The sequence below is a fragment of the Cinclus cinclus genome, chromosome 4, assembly GCF_963662255.1.
Source record: "Cinclus cinclus chromosome 4, bCinCin1.1, whole genome shotgun sequence".
Taxonomy (NCBI): Eukaryota; Metazoa; Chordata; class Aves; order Passeriformes; family Cinclidae; genus Cinclus; species Cinclus cinclus.
In genome coordinates, this window is record NC_085049.1 from 39,517,598 (window position 1) to 39,541,566 (window position 23,969).

At 38.7% G+C, this 23,969-nt stretch overlaps 2 protein-coding genes across 3 annotated transcripts in view; one reads left to right on the forward strand and one right to left on the reverse strand.

Moving 5' to 3' along the window:
• The window catches only part of PPHLN1 (periphilin 1), a 60,062-nt gene extending 49,201 nt beyond the window's left edge, over nt 1-10,861 (forward strand). For both annotated transcript variants that reach the window (XM_062491942.1, XM_062491943.1), the window contains exon 10: nt 8,811-10,861. In XM_062491942.1, coding sequence (XP_062347926.1) covers nt 8,811-9,020 — 210 coding nt within the window. In that variant the 3' untranslated portion in view covers nt 9,021-10,861. The remainder of the gene's footprint in view (nt 1-8,810) is intronic.
• Nucleotides 10,862-15,706: 4,845 nt separating this feature from the next.
• PRICKLE1 (prickle planar cell polarity protein 1) lies at nt 15,707-23,656 on the reverse strand. The gene is made up of 7 exons (XM_062491149.1): nt 23,525-23,656; nt 21,158-21,271; nt 20,231-20,368; nt 19,547-19,750; nt 18,848-19,034; nt 17,845-18,708; nt 15,707-16,563 (listed from the first exon to the last, which is right to left on the reverse strand). The coding sequence occupies exons 1-7, from the start codon at nt 23,654-23,656 to the stop codon at nt 15,707-15,709; spliced, it is 2,496 nt and encodes an 831-aa protein (XP_062347133.1).
• Between the last annotated feature and the right edge of the window lie 313 nt (nt 23,657-23,969).

Consider the following 23,969-nt stretch of genomic DNA (forward strand, 5'->3'; position numbering starts at 1 on the left):
GATGCTGACAGTTGGGAAGGGGGAATAGCCTTTTCAGCCCTCACAGCTGCATGTGGAAAAATATATATATCCACAAGCTAAGGAAAGATTAGATAAGTCTTCCAAAATAGTTTACTTTTTCATTTATTTCCTTTTAAATTTGAAATTAGTACTTAAAGTAAATGATCAGTGACTATTTCAAGGGTAAAGGCAGGACAGTGACTTGGACTTGAAAAAAAATTGATTCATTATTGAGGCACTAATAAAACTGATTTGTGAGGCTAATATAATGTGTGAAGTAATTCTAAACCTTCAGAAGCAGTAAGGTTTAACATAAACTATGCCATAAAATGTTGGTAATCGAAGTAATTTTCTTCTTGCAGCTGTTGCTTTTCTTTTTCGAAAAGCTGTCCATTATATACAATAGGTTACTTGCTTGATGTAGTATTTTCTTAATGCTGCATATGTGATGTAAAAAAATCTATCCTTTGGCATGGAATTTCAAACTTGCTTTAGTATTTTTTTAACCATTAAAGAAAAAAAAATTAAGTTGATCTTTATATAGTGGTAGGGAGGAAATCTTCTCTTATAAGGATTGGTTCTTAAATTCATTGATCCACCAGCTTTGAATTTGTATTAGCAATGCTGTTGCCAGTTAATTGTGCTACTAAACTGCTCAAAATTGCTCTTAATTGTAAAGAAATTTTTGTTTTGGTTTGGTTTTTTTGTTTGGTTTTTTGTTTGTTTTGTTTTTTGGTTGTTTTTTTCTATTACTGCGTATTTTCATTGTGCACTTAGAGAAAATACAGGCAGTCAACTCCTCAGGATGAAATGCTGTCTTACCATTAACAAAAATTAGCCCATTTAATGCAGAATGTTGTTGAATCTGAGAATAGTTGTAGCTGAAGATATTTGTTGAAACTATTTGAATTGAACAAATTAAAAGAATTGAAAATGAAATGGAATTGGAATGACTTTTGTTGAGGGAAAACTAAGTCATCACAAGTCAGTTTTCGGTTGAATCAAATGCATAATTTTTCATCTTGACTTCAAGAGTCAATCTATGTGGATTTTGAACTATTGTACATTTAACACAAAGTTATTTGTCTGGTTTTATGACAAGAAAGATTGGTTTGTCATTTTATTGTTGCTGTGAATATACAGCCCATCCTGCTGAAGCTTAAATGAGTATCACTTTCCTTTATGGTCAGTGGATGTATCTGAAAATTATTTAAAGCATTTTTAACAAGACAATTAACATAGAGTCTTTTGTAGACAAACTTCACCCTTCCTGTTTTGGATGGAGCAATAACTTTACCATGGATCAGATTTAAGGAAATGGCTTTCCATCAATTCAGGGTTTTATAAATAAAAAGTTGTAGGGTGAGGCCCTTCCTTTGGCATAAAGCTGATTATTTCCTGTTTAATCCTGAACTGGTGTATTTTGACCAATGGGAGGTTTCTAGCATCTGTTGGAGAGGAGAGTTTTTAGGATTTTGTTTTCATTTATGCTCCTACAAAAATACAGTTTCTATGTTTGCGTACTATTATAGAACAAAGAGAAATTATTAGATATACAAATACCCTTTTACAACTTTTGGACTTGGCTACACAGTTGTTTGTACCTTGGCATTCTTAAACACAGCTGCATATTGTTACACATGAGCTGAAAAGATGTCATCATCACATCCTCAAGAGATCATTAGTACTTCCAGTGAGATTTAGAAACTGATCGATTGTGATTGCAATGGGTATTTTGATTTCATATTTATCATTTCCTTGCTCAAACTTTCTAAAGAAGAATATGTAGGAGGCAGAATTTAAACTCATACTGCTGTTTTACCTAAGAAACACACAAGTTAATGAAGTAACTCTACCCCCATCCAACACATCTGTTGTAAAGAAGCCTATGAAATCTTGGCCACACACAAACTGGTCTCCAAGGGCCTGTAGTTGGTGTTAAAATGCTGTTATTATGTGGTCTGATTGGTTTAGTAAAGAATTATCTCCAGTAAAACCATGTAACATAATAGTCCTTGCTCTCCCACATGGGAGCTACGTCTGCTTGACTGAGCAAGACATTTCTTGAAGAAGTAGTAATACACTTGTTCTTGCCAAAATGTAACATTAAAAGAAGTGTATCATCATGTACATTTCTGCTGTGTACCAGTTCTTGTTCATTTAAACATGTGTTTAAAGTTTGTGTCAAGTCTTCCACCGTAGTATTAAAAAATAGTTAAGTAAACACATGGATTTCCTAACAATATATTTAAAATCAATTCTTGCTTCTTGTTGACAACTTGTGTGTAGTAGTTTTAAAGCAATGAGTAACTATTCGGAATTTGTAAGTTTTTATAAATGAAAACTCTGTTTTTTGAATTGTACCAGCTTTTTGCTACGACTGTTCTGAATTATACAGCCCTGCTCTACAGATGTGTCCTTAGATAACCACAGCTGTTACCCAAAGTACTGCACTTGCTAAGGGACTTCACTTTCTATTGCTTTTTAATTATAATATTCTTTAAGTCTCCTCAACAGTGTCATACAAAAGCTGTATGTTCATTTTTAGATTGCTCTATAAGCACTGAGTATCTAATTGGTCTATAAACACATTGATTAACAGGTGCAGAAGATATTACATTGATGCAGGGCAGAATTGTTAGTGTGCTTTTAAGAAAGGAATAGAGTAGACTTCTTGATATTTTATAATTAAAAATTGTATGCTGTTGTAAACTGTATGCTATCGTAACCAAGCTTTGAATTTGTTCGATGTTAATTTAGGTTTTTTTTGTAACTGTAAAAAATAGTTTGTCTTGGTTGAAGATCAGTTTTAAATGTCTTGATCATGAAAATTGTCTACAAGTGATTTAATGACAGTTCTGAGCATTCTTTGCACTATGGAGCTATAAACTTATATTTTGTGTTCATAAACATAACAGTACAATTATCTTGCTACTGCATAGATGAAAATTTCTGTGTACTCTTCTAGTACAGGATTAACTTATTGTAGTTTGGAAGAGTAAATTTTGGGTAGGTTAATGAAATCTAATTTATGTGGTTGAAAAAAATTCCAAGGTAACATATAAATAAACTAAAAAGAAGATATTTGGGGAGAGGTAATAATTCCTTTTAAAATGTGTCATCGACAAAGAAAGAGCTGTGATAGTGGCAATTCAGTGTTTAGTAGTTTCCCAATTTGCTTAAGCTTACATGCACAATGAAAATGCATATTTGACGGCATATTCAATCAGCTTAGAGCTAGGCCTACATTTCAAGAAAATTCAGTATTGTTTTTAGTTAGGAGTAGAAGAAAAATTATACCTCATAGTCTGTCTCACCCATGCTGGGAAAACCTGGCATAGATATGGCTTGGTTAATAGGAGAATGGTTTGTCCGACTTAGTTTAGGTCTGCTGAGGAGGGGAAATAAAAAGCTGGTTTATACCACCAGAGGGCTATACGAAACCAGCTATCATAGTTTAGGTGAGGGAACAAAAGCTGTTATCTCTGTCCAGTGTAAGGGGGCCCTGGGGCATCACTGAAGTGAGGGAGATTTCCAGCAGTTTGCTCATGGAGTGTCTGGAATGGACACAGTATGGCTTTCAAACTGGTGCTATCCTTGTGCTCTGCACGTTAATGCTCTGCCTTCCAGTGAGAAATCAAACAACTACTAGTGAGCATGTTGCTTCTTTCCTCCTTGCATGGAATATTTGATACTTGTGGGAAATATGCCCTTAGTAACTGAAAAGCTTCTGTCTTCTGAAAGATAATATATTAAATGAGGACTTGAGTGAATCACAGATGCAAGATTGTGATTGCTGGGCATGTTGGGTCTTCTCAAAGTGAGTTAGTATCTAAAGGTTGCAGGCTATTTAATGTGGTTTGTGAGGCACAACCCCAGCTCCTTCCCCTGTGCTAACTGAGCCTTGGGGGTCCTTGGCCTTTGGATGAGGAGCTGAGAACAGGCATCTCTGAAGATGGCTCACAGGCACTGGTGGTGGACTGTGGTGCAGAGCTGCTCAGAGAGTCCAGACTTGTGTCGTGTTGCTCTGAAGGAGTTCTGGTGGAGGCGAGAGAGTGTTAGATTAATCTTGAAATGTATGGAGTGCTAAAAATACTCCAAAAAATTCAGGAAGGGTTGTGAGGAAAAAGAGCAAGGTGCTGGAAATTGCAGATTAAATCATGGGCATAAATTCCACTTGCTAAATAATCATATCCACCTAATGGATGTGGTCTTTATAATGTTTGCTGGTTCCGCTTGTCTTTGTGGGCCCAAGTACCCCCTTATGCACTGAGTTTGCCCATCTCATGTATATAGCTGCTCAAGCCTGGCATGTGCGTTCTCTGGATGAATTCTATTGAAGAGGCTTTCATGTGTGCATGAAACCAAGAGCATTCAAAACACCTGCCACCATGTCATATTCATTCAAAACCGTACTTGGAGAGGAAAATGTTTTAATACACGCATATAAAATAAAGCGCATCCATTAGAACAGTTCTCCCAGAAATGAGAAGTGGAGAGTCATTTGAGTAATTTCTGAGTCAGGAGAAATTCTCATCTCCCATTTGCTACTCAGTTCTACTTTCTGCAAGCTGTGGACACGAGAGATACAGAGGCTAACTTTTGTATCCTAGTGGGACCAGTCTTCCAGAGATTCATTCCATTCCAAGATTCCATTCCAATTATCAAAGGACTTCTCTCATTTCCCTTTTCCTTGAAGCCTGTGTAGAATAGATTCTGTGGTTTTAGCTGTTCTGAGTCACCTTGAGAAGTTAAATAAACCTTTCTTTGGACAGACTAAGCTGGGGAAACTTGGTGAATGGGTTGAAATAAGACTTGTCCTCATCCCATTTGAATATCAGTATTCGCTCTTGCTGTTGAAATAAAGCTGGCCAGGCATGCAAGATTTTGAGATCAGATTGCTCTTATGATTCTTCTGCAGCCTGCAGTTATTTGCAAGGGAGGACATCCTAAGTTCTAGTTTGCATTGTCATTACTGTTATATTGTCTAACAGCTCTTTTGCACAAAGCGTATGTGTGGTTCTGGAACAGTTCTGAAGAAAAACATGGTGCTGTGCTAATCACAAAATTACATGGACTTCATCAGTGAGTAGTAGGCATGTTGTCAAGGTATTCCCTAGCCATGTGTAATTTCACCCAGCAGCAAAGCCATTCAATATGTTTTTCTTCAGTTTAAGCCAAGACAACTTTTAGATCATTGAAAGAAGGCTATAGCAATCAAAGACTTGAGCAGTCCCCATGTACTTGCCTCTGCCCCCCTTTCTTCCTGTTCAGTGGTTAACATTCCACAGCTGAGCAGGAAGAAGAGAGTGTTGTATCCGTAATTTTTTCCATGTCAATGTCATACATTGTAATTCAAGACAGTGTTGATGGCACTTTGAAGTTCACTGTGAAAACTTGGCATAGATGTAGATGAGGGAGTTCTCAAAAGTTTCATTCTGCTGGGGAGTTCTAGGGTTTGATTGCCTCCAACCTGCATGACTGACGTCTCCATCTCTAACTAGGTCTGGAAGTAAATGTCTTTTAGCTATATTTAAGTAGTTCTTTCTAAGTGCAAATTTTGGTATAGCTTTCTCAAATAAATGAGGTGTGTTCACTAACGTGTTGCAGATGCATCACAACTTTATATTTGCATCAAGTACTTACATGGAGAATGGCGCAGCAAAGGGCTGATCTCAGCCAGAGCCTCTGTGCCCTTATCATGTAACATTCTAAAATTCCATGAGAATAATATAGAAGTATGCATATTTGTGATCCTGTGACCTCACAGATGTCAGATGTGCTGATTTTGGAAAACACTTCAAAGAACTTGAGTTCAGCTCAAATACTTGCCGTGCATAGTAGAAGCAAAAGTCCATCTATCTATCTATCTATCTATCTATCTACAGTGTGTGTATATAAAATTATGTTTACGTATTTGGAAATAGAACAGCTGTTTCTGCTTCTTCATCTGCTTAAGTTTTACACACTCTTTCCATTATGCTGGTGCTGTAGCTTAGATCAGAGAATGAATGTATGCTAGGGCCTTGGTAAATGATCACCCTGTGGCTCTGGCTGTTTTCAGGATTATGTGATTTATATGTCAGACAGAATAATCATGTCATTGGTATAATTCCCTTTCTTGTTTTTCATTTTAAAAATGCTATTTCTTCTTTCTCCACACATGGAATCATTTTCAGGTTTTAGTTCCAGATGTTTACAGATGAGCTTTCCATGGTCTGAGATCAAAATCAGTATCATCTGGAATTTTAAAGATAGGGTTATTTTCATATGGTGTTGGTCACGAGTATTTCCAGTATTTTTCTCCAACAGAGAGCTCTTTTTGCATGGTTGGAGTATTTTCAAGAGCTTTCAGTGCTTTCATGAATTTTTCAAATAGTTGATTCTACCATTAAGATGTAATTAATTAGCATATTCTGCATTGATATTCTTGTAATTGATAATCTCAATTCTCTTCTGTAAAACATAGTAACATATCTCTGAAAGTTTGTAGTTGTGCCATATAAACTGGTTTGTGAAGTTTTTACTTTAAGACCACAGCTCACAGTTCTTTCAGTTGTGCTGATGCATCTGGTTTTAGAATTGTATCACTGAATCACATTAATTGGGGGGAAGTAATTTTAAAAGGGAGCACCTCAGTGATGCAATTTACATTGCAGCTACACAAATAGATTTATCAGCACAATTGTGAAGGAGGCAGATTGTACCAGGAGGATCAGAATTAGCAGCTGGGCCAGAAAGCTTGTTGAGAGAAAATTGCTCAATTACTGTTAGAGGAGCTGAGCTGTTTCCTTTGTTTTCTGTTGTTAGAAGTGCCTTCCTGCTCCACCTTTGCCCTCTTCCCCTAATTTAGGTAAATTCTATTTTTTTTTTAAAGTCCTTTGTCACAAGGTATTGAAAATGATCATCTCATGGAGGAAGGTGTTTAGTTTCCAGATTGTTGTGAAGGCAAAGTGACTTCTGACTTCAGATTCAGCAATGATAAGGGCTTTCTTGATTCTTCTCCAGGTCTTTTGTGAAAGTTTGGAAGAAAAATGTGCTTAGATCAAGCTAGTATGTATATGCTAAGAGTCAGAGAATTTCATCTGGGGTTAGTTCTTTGTGTTGTGTGGGAGAAGTAGCAGGTAGCACTGTTTGCCATTAGTTTGCAGACCCATGAAAACTAGAGCATTTCCTTCAGTTGTAACCTTGAGGTTACAACTTGTAACCCTATGCAGTTCTTTCTGAGCTTTTTCCTTGGGAATAGAGAAAAAAGCAACGTAGATTTTCTCTGTTTGAAGTTCTTTTACCATGTTTTACTTGCTGTGGAGCATAAGCTCAGAGTCTGGGTTTTTTGCTGTTATTTTACTACCAAAGAGCTACAAAGCAGGAAACAAACCTGCCTCTGAAAAAAAGCCATGTGCATTTCCACACTTAAAAATGTTTAGCTCAAGTTTGGTTTGGGGTACACTCTTCTTTCTGACTTGTTACTCTCCACTGAAGGTTAGTTCCTTCCAAAAAGTTCTCTTGTTTGCCAACCAGTGTTTGAAAAGTGGGTCTGATCATGAACTGTTTTCCTAGACTATGCTATTAAGCATCTGACAATGGTCTTTATTAAAGGTATCATGATAATAATTGTGTTTCTAACAGTAGTTTAGTTTTGTACAGAATGTTGGGGTTTTCTGCTGCTTTTTCTGGCATGAAGATGCTTGAGCTGACCTTGAACTGGTTCTTAGGGTGGGTTTTCATTGGGGGAGGGGTGGGTGTGTTTTTCTTTCGTTTTTAGTAAAGGGGAATTGCTTACATACATTTGTACAGTTTCTGTCCACAGTACAGATAAATGTGAAGGGTTGCACATCTCTGTGAAAAACAAGTTCTAAGACAAGCAGGTAATACCAAAAGATAATCATACTTGGAAAGAATATCAACATTTTAGCTTTATTTCATAAAAAAAAGATGTATGGAGATAGAAAACTTACTTATCTTCAGTCAAAAAGCTAACGTATTTTCTAAATGGAAATTGGCCTAAGAGCTTTGAAAATGAGTTGCATCTGGCAGTTGGAAGATGTTGAGAAGTTCCTTTTTTACTGGGTGTTCAGATTAATAAACTCAGCTGGAATCTGGAAAAAAAATTAAATGTCACTGACTTGCTTTGGAAACTGCATAAGAGCATGGTCATACAAAGTTACTTCACCTCAGATGTGGTGCATTACTGACTTGCAAACTCCTCATTCTTTATGGGAGAAGGTCAGGTGGGTTTGGGTAAACCACTTCAGTTCTGGTAAGCCAGGACTTCTTTAATCACCAATGCATCCAAACTAATTAAAGTAATAATTTTCTAGGACTTCAACAAGAAACAGATGTCTAACAAACAAACAAAATTTGATTAAATTATTTAAACACAACTTGTATTTAAAGTATTAGGAAATATGACAAACTAAATTATTGGTGCTTTGTATGAAGATTGAGACTGCTAGACATTCCACAGTTTAATTTTAAATATATTGAAAAGAAAATCTGGCTTAGCATTTGTATATTGCTACTAGCGTTACTTATTAAATATTGCTGCAACAGGAACTTCATTTCTCTATTATGGTATTTCATCCCATAAAAGTTTTTTTTTTTTTTTTTGGCATCCAGATAGTGCTGAGCTAGTTATGTTTTTATTAGCACATGTCAAAAGAGAGGAAACGGCCAGTAAGTTTTACAGCTGAAACTCATGTTAAATCCAGTATCTTTTGTTACATTTGGATCTAACTCCATAAGGGCTGTTGGTGTGCTAATGTAAATAGTTTTGCATTTAGTAATTTTCTAAAATGTGTTGTTTCTAGGTCTACAGACAAGACTGTGAAACCTTTGGCATGGTAGTGAAGATGCTAATTGATAAAGATCCATCATTAGAGAAGTCCATTCAGTTTGCCCTGAGGCAGAATTTGCATGAAATAGGTGAGCGATGCATTGAAGAACTCAAACATTTCATTGCTCAGTATGATGCTGCCAACCAAGATGTATCAGAGCCCTTCAAAGAGGGCTCATACTAAGGACATAGATCCTCTGCATTGTGTCTGGCATAGTACATAAATCTGCTTTTTGCGGGGAAAGAGGAGCTTTTGTTCGAGGTTTGAACCCAAGGCTTGGGCTCCTTTGTAAAATAGCTCAGGTTCCCTTGTCCACTGTGTTCTCCACAGTTGTATTCAACCTACCTGTTCTTGTTGACATGTATTTGAAAGGATGTTCTTTTCAAAAATGCTGTAAAGCAATGAACTATTTTTGAATCCTTACACAGTTACTTTGGAAAAAATGGTCAGTCTGATGCCTGTACACTTACCTTTTAATGCTTGCAAGTGTAACTGGAAACACTGTATTTTTTATTAAAATTACATGAAGCTGCTCTCATTCCTCAAGTTATGCACAAATGTCTTGTTATCATACATACTGTAGGAAGAGAAAACTTGCAAAATTGGTCACAATTATGTTTTAAATTATTTATTCTGGTTTAATTTAAAAATTCAGATGAATCTGTAAAATTACATTAGGGGTTATCTCTAGTCTCTGACTGCCAGAGCAATTAACCACTTGATATAAGTGCTGTATTTTTGTTCTAATTGCAGGTTTTACAAATGCCTTTAAATTTCTGGTGTTTCCATATCATGACTCATTACTAGTAAGCAGTATTATGTAGGATGGATTCAATTTTTTGTTACTGTTTGCTCAGTTTTTGACTACACTGTATAGAATGCAGCTGTAGGAAGCCACTGAGCAGGGAAATGTTGCTTTTCCTACTCTGTCACTCTTCCCACTTACAACTTCTCAAGCATTTTCATCCATCAGTTTTAACAATAATGAGGCTGTGTGTAATCTTTATTTCCAGTTTCAAGAAGGAGCAGGAATTGGGGTGTTGAGGATGGGCAAGGAAAGTGAGCAGGACCATCTCTCCAGTAAACCCAGGCTGCTTTGGATTAGGTGTAATACAGAGTTTATCCCTAAGTCCTCAAATTCACTATCATTTCAAACTTAGGTGATTCTGGTTAGTGTCTGGCACCACTTTTGACCAGATAGAACCACTTGGGAACAGTGGTAAAGGAAAGCCAAGAGGTTGCCACTGAAAAATATTTAGGACTTGGAATCCTGATGAATACATTTATTGAAGTAATGGTTTTATATAAACATTTTAGGAAAGGGATAATTTGAGTCATAATCGTAAAGAGGTAAGTATAAGCATGATTGTTTTGTATTCATTTGCATTTAGAACATAAGGAACTCTTTAAAAGGACTAATAACTAAACTCGCTATTTCCAGATTTCATCAGAATGGTGTGCAGAAACACAAACGAAGTAGCAATGATTTTGCATGTACAAGGTACTGTATGTATCACAGCATCTTACACATGCAAATCTCAATATGGTATATTAAATGTGTATTGCATCAGATTCCTGAGATGCCTGGTTAGTTCTCATGTCAGTAAGGGGAGGTTTAGCAGTTAGCTTTTCTTGTTTTCCAAGAGTTCACATTGCTCCAAGGAGATGACCTGCAACTACCCTTGTTAGCACCTGGGATTGTGTGGGCTGCACAGTGTGTGGGAATCAGCTCATGGATCCTACAGGGTGCTAATTTGGGCAGGGAGAGAGGGGAAGAGAGGTATGGTGTTGTGACGTACTAGTGAGATGTGACCTGCCTCTTCTGGAAGCAGCCTGGTTTACTGAGATCAGTCAAGGTCTTCCCAGATGCAGAAGCATAACTACAACATTTCACTACTTGCCTACAGGACTGAGAGCCTTTAGGATGTTACATTAGAGTTTCTACTTTGGGTTAGAAATGCTAATGGAAAAATAATAAAACTGTGTGTAACATACTTTTTATTAAAAATCTCCATTGTACTGTACAGTTTGTTAGGAGTTTCCTTTGTTAGAAGCCTGATTAAGTTTACTATTATAAAAGTATCCCAAGTTTTCAAGTGTTTTTCTGTAAAGACGTAAGTTTACAGTCACAGAATCATAGAATATCTCAAGCTGGAAGGGACCTGCCGTGTTGATTGAGTCCAGCTCCCTTCTCCATATGGAACCACTAGAAGCATTGTCCAGATGCTCCTCTGGCAGGCTTGGGTCTGTACCACTTCCCTAGGGAGCCTGTTCCAGTGACTAACCACCTTCTCATGTTCAATCTGAGCTTCCCCTGATGCAGCTTCATTCCATTTCCTTGAATCCTGGTCACCAGAGATAATTCATTGGCCTGCCCCTCTTCTGCCCACCTTGAGGAAGCTGTAGAATGCAGTGAAGTCACCCCTCAGTCTCATCCAGGCTCCTCCTCTCACCACCTTGATCACCCTACTCTGGGCACATAAATAGATTTATATCCTTATATTGTGGTGCCCAAAACTGCCCCCAGCACTGGAGGGGAGGCTTCCCTAGAGCAGAGCAGGACAATCCCCTCCCTTGCCTGGCTGGTGATGCTGTGCCTGATGCACCCCAGGACAGGAGTGGCCCTCCTGGCTGCCAGGGCACTGCTGATTCCTGTATAATTTGCCATCAGCCAATTATCAGGACCCTCAGATCTCTTTCTGCAGGGCTGCTATCCAACTCTTCATTTCCCAGGTTTTGTGGATAATCAGGACTGTCCTGTCCCAGGTGGAGAATCTGGCACTTGCCCTTGTTAAACTTAATGCAGCTGGTCACTGCCCCCCAGCTCCTTAGTCTGTTCAGATATCTCTGCAGGACTTCCCTACTGTTGAGGGAGTCTACAGCTCCTCTCAATTTATTATCATCTGCAAACTCACTCAATGTACATCTGACTTGTCTTTCTCCATTAAAGAGCACTGGCACTAAAACTGAGCTCTGTGGAGTCCCACTGGTGACCAGCTGCCAGTTTGTAATCCCATTCACTATGCCTAATAATTTGCTTAATCTGACTTTTTTTTTTTTAACTGATTAAACTTTACTTGTGAACTAAGGCGTCTTTTGAGTTTTTTGTAAGTGCTATTTCTGTGAAAGTTTTCATTCACATTTCTAAGTGACAAGCAACTGATTTTCCATCTAATAGTTGGCATTGTATTGAATGTTTGCATTTTACCTTTTGTGATTTATGCCTTCAGTTGATGTAAGTAAAATATACTATGGCAGTCCCTTAAGGAAGAAATATGGCTTTTAGTCTTGCTTGCTTTACAAGTATGTATTAGTTTCATGTCATGTAAAAAACATTGTCCCTGGTCTAGTGGTCAGCCTCAATGGGCGTCTGGAAGAGCATTGGGGAAAGGAAACGTGCTGTGATGGAGGAATTTAATTTGTCCCCTTCAGAGCTCCTGAAAACGGAAATTACTCCTAGCACTTGTTAATGTTGCAGATACCCTTAAAAATTAAAAAGAAGGTGGAAATTGAAGAAGTGTGGAAATTGAAGGAGTATGGAAATTCAGTGCTGTCTGCCAAGACTGAAGTGGTTACTTCTCTAACCTCACTTGGATGAGTTGGCAGTTTTGAGTGACAATGTAAGCAGTATAGGTGAAAATCATCAACAAAACCAGTACTGATATGAAAGGAGGTAATGCCAGGTATCAGAGAAGGACCAAATCCTTGTCACTATCTTGCCTGCAAGATTTTCAATTTTGATGAGGATAAAATTTGCCTTAGTACTTTTTTCTGTCATGAAGGTTGTCCTGGGTGTGGTTGGGATGGAGTTAAATGTTCTTCATAGTGGCTGGTGCAGTGGTGCTTGTGATTCAGGTTTTTCCTGGAAAGATGGTGATAACACTGGAATGTTTTAGCTATTGCTGAGCAGAGCTTACCCCGAGTCAAGACCTTTTCTGCCTCTCAGCCCACCCCACCAGTGAGGAGGTTGGCAGTGCACAGGATGTTGGGAGGGAACATAGCCAGGACAGTTGACAGGTGATAGGGCATCATGTTCTGCATGTAAAACTAGGGATGGGGGCAAGGAGTTTGCCAGGGTTGCTGTTGTTCAAGGACAGGCTGGATATTAATTGGCTTGTGCTGAGCTTGGCATCACTTTGGGGTTTTCTGTTTGGGGTTTTTTGCTTGTTTATTTTTATCTATTAAATGGTCTTTAACTCAGCCCATGAGTTATCCTATTTTTCTTACTTTAACTCTCTCCCCATCCCACTGGGGGGTAGTGAGTAAGCAGCTGTGTCATGCTTAGATGCCCACCAGTGTGTATGCTCCACTAGGAATACAGGTACTGCTTCCAATAACACAAACCACACTTTAGAGCTTTTGTGACTGTATCTGAATCTTGTGCTGGTCACAGGCACTGTCACATACCACCATTCTCTTCAAGGTGGAGAAATATTAGAAATTGGAAATATTTCTCCTAAGTTGTCAAAAACAGTAAGATACTGTTTATGTCAAGATGAAGAAAATAAAGCTGTATAGTGATCTTTAAACTTTGAAAAAAAAATATTAAGAGGCAGTTAAAAATCTTGGAGAACTGTAATATTCCATAAGGTGCTGCAGTTTGAGAGAGTACATCTGCTGCATCTCAGGAGATGGTGTGGCATCAGAAGAACTACTTGTGGCGACATTCTCCATGAGACAGTTACTTGGTCCAACACTGGCACAGCATTTTGTTTCTGAGGATCCTGGTTTTCCATTTTTGGAAACGCAGGTGAGAATGGGAGCTCCTAATCGTTGTTGGAGCATCCTGGGGAAGGTTACAAACAAGTCAGCATCTCCAGCCCTGCGGCTCCTCGCAAAGATGCCTGAGCCCCACAGCAGCCAGATGGAAGCACCCCATGAGGACCAGGCATGGCTTTGATGAGCTTTCAACTCCACAAGACCTGGGGGAACTAGGAAAGTGACTTGTGGAGTGAGTACCACCTCTGGGAGAAAAGAATCTGCTGCTTATTTTACCCTGAAAAATGCAAGGAAGTAACTGCTAGTCTGATTACCCTTAGCAATAGCCTAATTTTCTTTGATGTACACCAGTGCTTGTGTTCATTCCTTCCTTTACTTCTATAGTTGCTTTTGTTTCCATACTTCTCTATCCTCAAGAAAGGCAAGCTTAGTTCCATTTGACAGGCTTTTTAGGTAAGAAGCGTCTATTATTTCATTAGTTTCCTTTCTTCAGGTGTTCAGAGAGCCAATGATTTAGCATTTGCCATCTTCATTAGTGGATATCACTGTTAAGGAATTCCTGCCATTTATTTAAAACAGTGGAAGTATATTGTAACTAAAATAGCTCCTGCTCCATATCTTAATTCAAGGCAACTACTGTGATTACCTCCTACTTTATAGTTTTAGCTAGTTTGCCTTCCAGAACCATTCAATATCTCTCTTCCTTCAGGTAAGCAAGCTTCAGAAATTATTTTTGGGGAAGGAGAGGGAACAATAATAAAAAAATACACACCCACAGGAGTTGCATACTGGTTGTAATGATATATTCCGAGCTTGTGTGGTTTTTACATTTATATAGTTTACATTTTGCTTGACCCATAAATAATACTTGCAAGATTAAGAGGGCCGTAGAGTATTTACATAGCCCCACCATGCATATAGAGCTTTTAATACCTAGTAGACAAAATTAAGCTGTTTTGCACTGAACATTTTTCAACTTAAACCCCCTGACTAAAATACAAGCAATATTTCATCCATAACACTGCTGTTAAACCCCTAACAAATCTATCTGATATTGTAACAAACTTCTTCAAATTCAGGGATATAAAAATATTCAGATTTTAAAATTTTAACTGTACAATATGTACATTAGTATTTGCACTGTTAAATTATGAATACATTTAAGCCTATGAAATACTACATTATAAATATCAACGGTTTTTTGTCTTAGAATTGCAGCTAATACATTTTAAAACCTGGATAATGCATCTGAAAAGACACAATTCTGGAGCCTAATCCTTTAAGCCCGTATGAAATATTTGTTACGTAAGTAGAGCCATTGACTTAAATGGGGTTACATGCCTGAGCAAAGGACTCCAGCAGTTGTACCTCTCACTGCTGAGGGGTGGGAGGCATGGCAGAAGAAACATCACTCATTGGTTAAGTCTAATTCCAGAAGCTGAATTAATATCTTCCCTTAAGCAGGCATGAAAAAAAACCCCAAACCAAAACCAACCGCTTTACACTTTCTCAAAAAAATTGTAAAGGAAAAACCATGGAAGTTAAATGTACAAAACATTCACTGCTGCTTTAGGATACATCAAGGCTTCAAGCATTTCAGCTTCCACCTTATGATTTTTGCTTTCTTAAGGAGCATTTTTCCAAATAAAAATAATCCAGTTTTTATTTAGAAACTTGAATGAGGAAGAGTGAGCTTTATCAATAAAGAAAGGGCACAGTATAGAGCCTTCTTTTTCTTGACAGCAAGAGGAAGAAGTCAAAGATCACCCTGTGTGTCTATAGCTGCAGCACAGGACTGACATTATTCATCTTTGTAGAATCCTCTCTCTCAGATAATTCAATGTAGGTGAATAGTGAGCATAAAATAAAATGTCTACAAACAGTCTGTATTTAAGAACTGCAGTAACAGTATTTTGACAGCTGAAACACAGTATGTAAACCTAGCAGTATCTGAGCAGATCATTTGGCGTGGTGACATTTCTGAATGTTACTTTTACAATGTAAACTCTGGCATGGTTATCATTTACAGTGGCAAAGCATTATGAACTTGAGCAATTTGCCTAAGTACAATTATTAATATAAAAAGATGTGGTTCACACTTTAGCTACAGAATTGACTGGTCCTCCCAATTAAGAAATACTAACAACTAATTAAGATATAATGCAATTTTTTCCTTTGTGACCCCTCTTCTTCTTTGATTTGGTTGTCCTCTGTCCAAACTGAGAACTAGATAATGCAGTAGTTGGACCAGAAAGATCATCTGTATAGTATGGATATCTCAATGACCGTGGCTGTGGAATTGGCTGTCCTAGAAAATATCCTTCCTCTTCAGAATCGGATGATGAAGATGAAGTTGAACACCAGGAGTCATCTTCCTCACCATACAATCCAAAAAACTTATCAACCACCTGATTCCGCAGTGCATAGTCAGACCTGGTATGGGCATATTGTCCATACAGCTCTGCATTTTGAATATAGGCCCGAAGCTCGCGTGAGCTTCTATTCTGAATAAATTTTTCATGATCCTGAGGGGAGTAATAACGAAATCTCTCTCTTGGAGAGCATCTTCTTTCTGTGGCCAGATTAAGTGCATTATCTGAACGAGACTTCCTACTTCTTCTGCGATGGTGAGAAGGCCGATTTCCACGCTCTTCAAAATGGTAAACACGCCTGCGAGTCCTTTCACTCATTGGAGGCTGACGTATTTCAAGATTCTCATAACTTCCATTATCAATAACATCATCTGAAAACTTCACTTGCTGCGGTCTAGACTGGGATTTAGATCGTCTCAGTACAGGCACATGCACTGGCTTTTCCTCTGGCAACACTTTTTCCTGACACAACTCTGAGCTCAGACTCTTCAAGGACTCAGTGCTCCGATGGAGCATTGAAGAATTCAGAGTTCCCATATTGCTCATCTTCTCACAGTCTTCCACCTCCAGTTCTTGGAAAGTTTGCAAAGAGTAGAGAGTAGTCCGTGGCTTGCCTTCTCCATCCATTGAAGCCCCTGTGGTGGGAATGGAGAAAGGAGGAAAAAGAAAATGAGAGGAGTACCAAAGAGAAAAGTATTATAACAAAATATAAAACATTTCTTGTCATCAAGTATTTTTTTGAACTATTACCAAAAAAAGACTCCCTTCATAGTAGAATAAGCTTTGTTTTGACTTAAAACATTTAAGTATTAGCTCTGATGACCAATGAATTAGCTGTCATGAATACATCAAGAGCAGAAGTTCAATGGGTTGAAAATTTTGAAACATACATACAGGTATGCCTTTTAAGAAAAAAGGATTACTTAAAATTATTCTGCAGTCTGTGCTTGCCATTCTTAAGGCTAAAATCTTTTACATTTCAAGTATTGCCAAATTCTTGTTCCAGCTGTTGAAACAGGGAAGCCAAGCTTACCACCTTGCAAAGAAGGATCCTTACTCAAAAATGATCAAAAGGAAGTTGGCCTGCTGTCCTCCACCTTTGCCTTCATTCCCACAATGACAGCATCACATGCCCTGTGATGGTCCCAGGTGCAATACCTCCAGTGCTTCCTCCTCCCATGCCCCCTGAACCAAGCAAGCTCCCCTCCTCAGCTCCTTTATTGCTGCTTGGCAAATGCAGCCAGCCTGTGGTTAGGCCTCAGCTAGACAAGTAGCTGCAGTAATTTGGGTAACAGGAGGAAACGAAAGGCAAGGGAAAGGCAAGGGAAGGAGGATCGGAGAGCTTTTGAATTGGGTCTTAACTGCCAGGTTTGAGCTTTTTGTACAGAAAGAGGAAAGGAAGGCTAGCACACACTTTATCCCTTTGGGTAACTTCAGTCACATTTGACGAGGAGGTTCACAAAAGCGGATTATCAGTTTCCCTTTAGTCAAGGGGAAAAATAACCTCATAAACTTAATTGCCTAAGGCTAAGAAGTTTACCATCCTTTCAGATTTTCTACATCTTTTTACAAGCAAATCAGGAAGTTATCTGAAGTGTTTTGTAGATTATCTTTAATATCATCCTAATATATAATGCAACTTCTCATACATCAGGTATGGAAAAATAGTTATTTGCTTAAAGCAGTGGTTTGTGTTCAGAATTCAAAAGGAAAAAAATCTAATAGGATTTAAGTAGCAGAAACGTATCCTGTAAAGGATTATGTGCTTGATAAAAGCTGCTGCCTACTTTACATGCATCTCTTGATACTAAAGCTTTTTAGAAATCACTGAAATGAAAAATTTTTCTTCAAAATACTCCAACACACATGCTTTTGTTGACCTCTCCATCAAAGCCATTCATTTATTTCCCCATTACCTGTTATGTTAGACAAAGCCAAGGAATCCATTGAGTCTCGAACACTTTGTTCTTGCTGTTTCAGGTCAGACAGACATTCAAGTGAACCTCCATACCATGGTGTTTGGTCATGTTTGTATCCTGAGGCCCCATGTTCCAGGTCTAGCTCCTGGATTTTCCTGCTGCTGGCAGGGCCTGGGTGGCTGCCATATGCAGAGTCTCCCAAACCATCTTGTGACTGGGCCCAGTACATGTCCGATTGATACTTCTTACTTGCTAGGCTTGGATTATTTTTTTTCAAGTCCAACTTGCTCTTGACCATGCTATCAGAAATCCAGTGTTCACTTGATCTAATATCTACTTCAGTGGGTTGCTGGAAGAGGCTTTTATCACCAAACTTCAGAAGAAGTTGAGTCATGTAGTCTTCATGTTCAGCCCATTCTTCAGGGTCTTCAGGCATTTCTTGCTCTACTCTTCCTTTCCAGAAGTCTTCATTAACAAAGCCTGCCTCTTCTCTTGAAAGGCTTAAATCATCCAGCTTACGAGAAAGAGTGTCATCAGCATTGTCTGAAAGGCCAGGAAATTTGTAGTTGAGGGCTGGTGACAGGAGGAGAGACTGGCGGCACTGGTCAGCTGACCGGCTGCTTTTTCCCATGCGGACACTCCTCCTGGAATCTCTGGATCGAGCAGACTGAAATGCAGAATCAGAGGAGTCGGAGGCATGAACATCCTCTCCCAGGCTGCAGGTCTTTGAACAGTAAATCTGCCCTTGCTTTGGAAGGAAAGGGCAGCCAAGCAAAGAGGTCTTGCACTGCGCACAAGAAAAGCAAGTTTCTGTGGCATGCCAGTGCTGTCCATCATAGGTCATCTGAGCATGGTCAACACCTGGAAAGAGAGAAAAAGCAATGCTCAGGGTCTCTCTAAAAAATGACGTGCAGAATTCATACTTCTGGAACGTGAGATCATTTCATAAATTGGCTTTCCCGTAATTTGTAAGTTTAATGCTTGAAAAGGACGTACTTACCAATGTGTTCCCCACAGGTCTCACAGTATTCTGCATAGAGAGATTCAAAACAGTTACAGCAGAACGGCCGCCCATCCTTCATGATGTACCTCTGTCCACCCAGGATTGTTTCACACTCGAGGCAACAGAAGTGTTTCATGTGCCAGTGGCGACCTTCAGCTTCTGTACATTCATCAGCAAAAATTATCTTTTCAGAGATAAAAAGGATACTTTTAGTTAAGTGGCAGAAATCTCACTTTGGGAGTTAGAGCATAAAAAAATCCTAACTCTGCAGTTCACATCCAAAATTTATTTTTATTTTGCTCCCTTTTTGAATACAAAGATAGAAACAACAATCTCCCACAACAAAAATAAAAAGAAAGAAAACCAGTATATTTTAAAGCCAAAAAATAAAGGAACCTAGGAACTCAACCATTTAAGAAGTTTCTATAAGGATAATATTTTTTAATATCTGAGAATGTTCAGTTTTAAACACAAACAGGTGTTTGCTATCTAAATGCCATCTTATTGCTTGTAATATTTCCAGATTGACAAGAAATTAAATGTCCTTCAGCTTTCAAACACATCTATGCAGCAGAGTCCTGACTTCCTAAGTGACCACATCCTAAATGACCACATCTGGAGTTAGGAATTTCTAAAATGATGCAGTTTGTCAACAGAACAGGACTGTAGCTTGGCTGTAAAATATTAATTATTTACCTCATCGCAGGCTGAACATCGAGGTTTGAGAAGTTCGGCATGGTGCCTGCCACAGTGAATTTTTCCATCTTGGTAGAAGTAGATAAGGTCAACAAGAAGCTCATTGCATGTGAAGCACACAAAACAGGAGGGATGCCAGCACACACCAGGCCCAGCTCTCGAGGCAAAAACTGCAACTTCACCACCATTTACTTTTGTACCGCACTAGGAACAAACCCAGAAAGTGAACACACTTCCCATCCGAAACTACTATCTTATTCTAAGTTAAAACACCAAACCTAATATGGGGTTTTATTCAAAAATTCTGACAAGAGGAGAAAATATTACCAGTTTTGGTCTAGATGAACTGCGTGTCAATGAACCTTCTGTGAATATAAGTTTATTTTATACAAACTAACATTTCAAAATGTATGTCTGCTTTTTATTTGGCATTACCTTAGGATGAGTCAGCATTAGGTTTTTTTATTGAGTAGGAAATATATCAAAGACTCTGCTCATCCCCAGTAATATCAAAGGTTACATGTTGCTTAAGCAAGCATTACTTTCATTCATCTTCCTTGCAGTTTCAAAAATAATCTTTTGTTGTTGTTTTCAGACATAGAGGTAAGTTTAAATTTTAATATTGAGATACTGTAGTTTCACATCATTCAGCCCTGTAGCTAGTTCACTGCACCAGTATGTTACCTGCTCACAAATGGCATGCATCACTGCTCTGGAGAGTAGTTTAATAGTGCCTCGTCCCAGTGCCTCCTTTTTGCGTTGAGAACTGAACATCTGCAGCTCCTTCTTTTCCTCTTCACTTAATGACTGGCAGTATCTCACCTTCCAGTGAAAACACGGGAGAACTTTTATTAGAGACTGAGCTTTTAATGTAACAGATGAGTAAATAAGTGCATATACATATGCAAAGAACTCACCAGGCATGTTGCCAATCATCATTAAACTTTTCCTGCTTGCCTTCTCTACCATCTTAATATTTAGGTAAACCACCACCCTAAACTGAGGAGTTGTTTAGACAAGAAAAAGATTTTTAGAAGCTAACCCATGATCTGCTGCTAACCTAAAATAACGGAATGAACCTAAACCAGCCATAACGTTGTCCTTTAGATTTATGGTTAAGTGCCCATGACTAAGTGTTGCAGTATACACAAGACCTTAAGTACTGACACCCCCGCCCCTTTCCTTACAAAGAGCTTGTTTGTTATTTCCACTTCTACTCCAAATTACACTGCATAACTGAGATGCAAGCCTTTTACTATCACAAAGCATCCTTTTTGTGTGCCACAATGCAATTCCAGGAATTTGTAGGTTCCTGGTAATTGGTGGGTGGCTGCAAACACTATAAAACTAACTTGTGTTAAGTTTATTGCAGTGACACCAGCCTCCCTGACAAGCAAAGGCAGTGTCCTTCCAGACAGCTCTTATCTGCACACAAGCCAAGCACACAGCTGAACAATGGACTCAGTGTACACACCGTGCTGGCTTTATAGCTCAGATGCCACTGCAGGCCATGGTTTAGGCTTGTAATACACACACAGGCAGGTAATTCTCCACAGAAAAGCTACCAGGGAGACCCGAGCCCTGATGGTGCATCCTAAATTCTGTATTTACCTCGTTATCGTGGGGTGGCAGCTGATAGAGAAGTTGTTTAATCCGGTGTTTCTCTCCAGGGCTGTTAACATAAGGGACCTTCTCCTCTGGCAAGCAGGCAAAATACAGCTGGACCTGACCAGGAGAAATGCAGAGTTCAGACCCAGGGACACCCAGGCCCCAAGCACTGCCAGTGTTCTTTGGCTACTGTTTTATCTCAGGTCTCATTTATGAAGGAAGAAGAGGTCACGCTACATTAGATTGTGACAGGGTTTGTGCTGAAAATACAAGACCCAGATGAACCAGCTCAGCAAACCTGAATTCACTGATAAAACTAGCACCCAGCTGCTGAATTGCTTTTCTGGAATGCAATTTGCAGCCACAATTAGGGGGGTATCATAAATTATGCACATTTAACGTTCTCATTATTCCCACCCCCTTCAGGGCTGGTCAACAACTCCATGGAAATTCTAAGTTTCCCTCTGCAATTTACCACACAAGGCATGAAGCTTTCCAGAAAACAGCCACTATATAAACAAATTTAATTTGCTCTCTGCATTTTACACATTATTGAGACAAAAGCTGTTTTGTAGTCTCCTGCTGATCAGGTTCACCCAAAGCATCAGCTTTCATTGCTTCCATGTGGGCTTTGGTAAGAAGGTGGAAACATCCTTCCCTTGGGAGGAGGCTGGATCCAGCCACATTTCAATCAGATGCAAATTAGCCAGGAAATTTTCATGGTTTCATGGGATGAATGTTTTTGTATCAGTCTTCACTCTTTTTATTATTTTTTTTTCAGAAGAATATTATGACAGGAAAGCTGTAATGAACACTATGACAAAGCCCAATGGCAAAAAATATTTTTGTGGAACAGCTACAGATTTATTGTTTTTCCTATGCAGTTTCCAGCTTGTCACGAGGCCTGGGGCTGTAAGAGCTGACTATTGGCAAAAATATTACTTGCCATACAGATTTAAATAATGCTCAGGTCAACAGCTTATTACTGTGCAAGACAGATGAAAAAAAGGCATCAATCAGTCACTTAAGTCAGGAAGCAATCGAAATTGTGAGACAGGTTGTACAAAACATGACTTGGTCTTCATTTAACCAAAATTTAAACAACTGAAGTCTACTGTAAGCCCACTTGCTACTTACTGACTACATTTCAGGATCCTCCAGAAAAAGATAACATGCAGCATGAAGTAAAGTTTTAAAAATAGTTTATGCCCTTTTTTTCAAGCTTACTGCACTGTTCTCAAAAGTAATCCTTCTGGGGGAAAACCCTCCCATCTTTAGTGAGTTTGGGCTAGCTGGGATTATGAGGATATTTTAGGGCATTTAATTGTTCTGGCAGAATGTTAGCTCACCGTTTGCCTTAAGGTCTGATTCATCAGGATTCTTGTAGATGCTTAAGTAAGTGATAAAAAGAGTTGCCCCAAAAATAGCTTGTTATTTGCCATTCCTGCTGACTTGTTACTGTACTCATTATTAAGAAAATCTCTGCATTGCAAAAAAGAGACATCTGCACTTTTTTCAAACTATTGACTGTATAAGATTGCCAGGATTGCTCTGCCTCCTTTAGCAGATGTTGCAAAGCCACCCTGGCCATTTAACACTGAAGTCTTGAGTTCTGAATATTACTGAGTACACAGCTTCACACAGTTGCAATATCATAAATACCATGAATGAATACCATAAGCAGTTCATTCTGCAATTCCTATAGCAACTTGGTCATCAGTAATTTCACTTTTATCCCCATTGCTGTGTGATCTTACACAAAAAAAAGGGGACTGAAGAGAAAGGAAAGGAAAGTCCAACCAACCCACAAGTGTCAGCTCCAGACACCAACAAGAGAAATCCTGGCATGAACAAATGGCAGCCATACAACTATTTAAACAAGCGTAAAATACATTATTACCTGTCACAATGACTGAACACTTTCATTTATATGCACTGCCGAACCATCCATGTTCTAAATGTCAAATGCCTAATTATTTAAAGAGTCATACAAGTGCAATGAAATACTTGGCCAGGGAGCATAGTGTCATGAGGTATGCCATGAGCTTTAATTTAACCTAATAACTTCTTTCAAGAAGAAAGCAAACTTCTATACTGCTTTTACTTGGCAATACATACCTCTGTAGCACATACTTTCTGAAAAACCTTGACTAGGAACTTTTTTGGAACATAAAGCTCCTCAGGGCTGAGAACTTTAAGCTCCCTACACATAGCCTCATTGGACAGGAAACAAAAAAGAAGTGAAAAGTTCTACATGAATTAAAGTTTTATACATTATAAGAATTTAATTAGTCTTATAGAGGCAGCACATCACTCCCTCAGACAGTCCTTACAAGGTTTATTTTTAAAATGCAGAAAGATGACTGGTACCTGCTCTGGTCTGAGGCCTGGGGGGACCCAGGCATATTCCTCCAAGGCACAGCCAGAGTCATCGTCAGAGGTTGAGCTCCGCTGACACCCATAAATGAGGTTATTGGCTTTGGGCTCCATCTCCAATGGCATAAGTGTGAAGTGTTAAATATTTCAGCTGCAGTTCATCAAGCAGTGATCTGGAGAAAAAGATTAATAGAGCTTTAATAGATTTGAACATGAACAACTAATTATCAGTGTAACTGATCTTACAACAGTTTAGTATTCCTTGTGCTGCCCAGAACAATAAACTAGTAAAGCTTCATTACAACTTCCTACAAGCAATTCAAAAGTGCTCAAAAAAGTTATAAAAATGAAATTATTGAAGGAAAAAAAAGCCCTGGAAACCTAGGCACGGATTACCACTTTTGGCAACCACAATGTATTAACAGTACAGTATTAACAG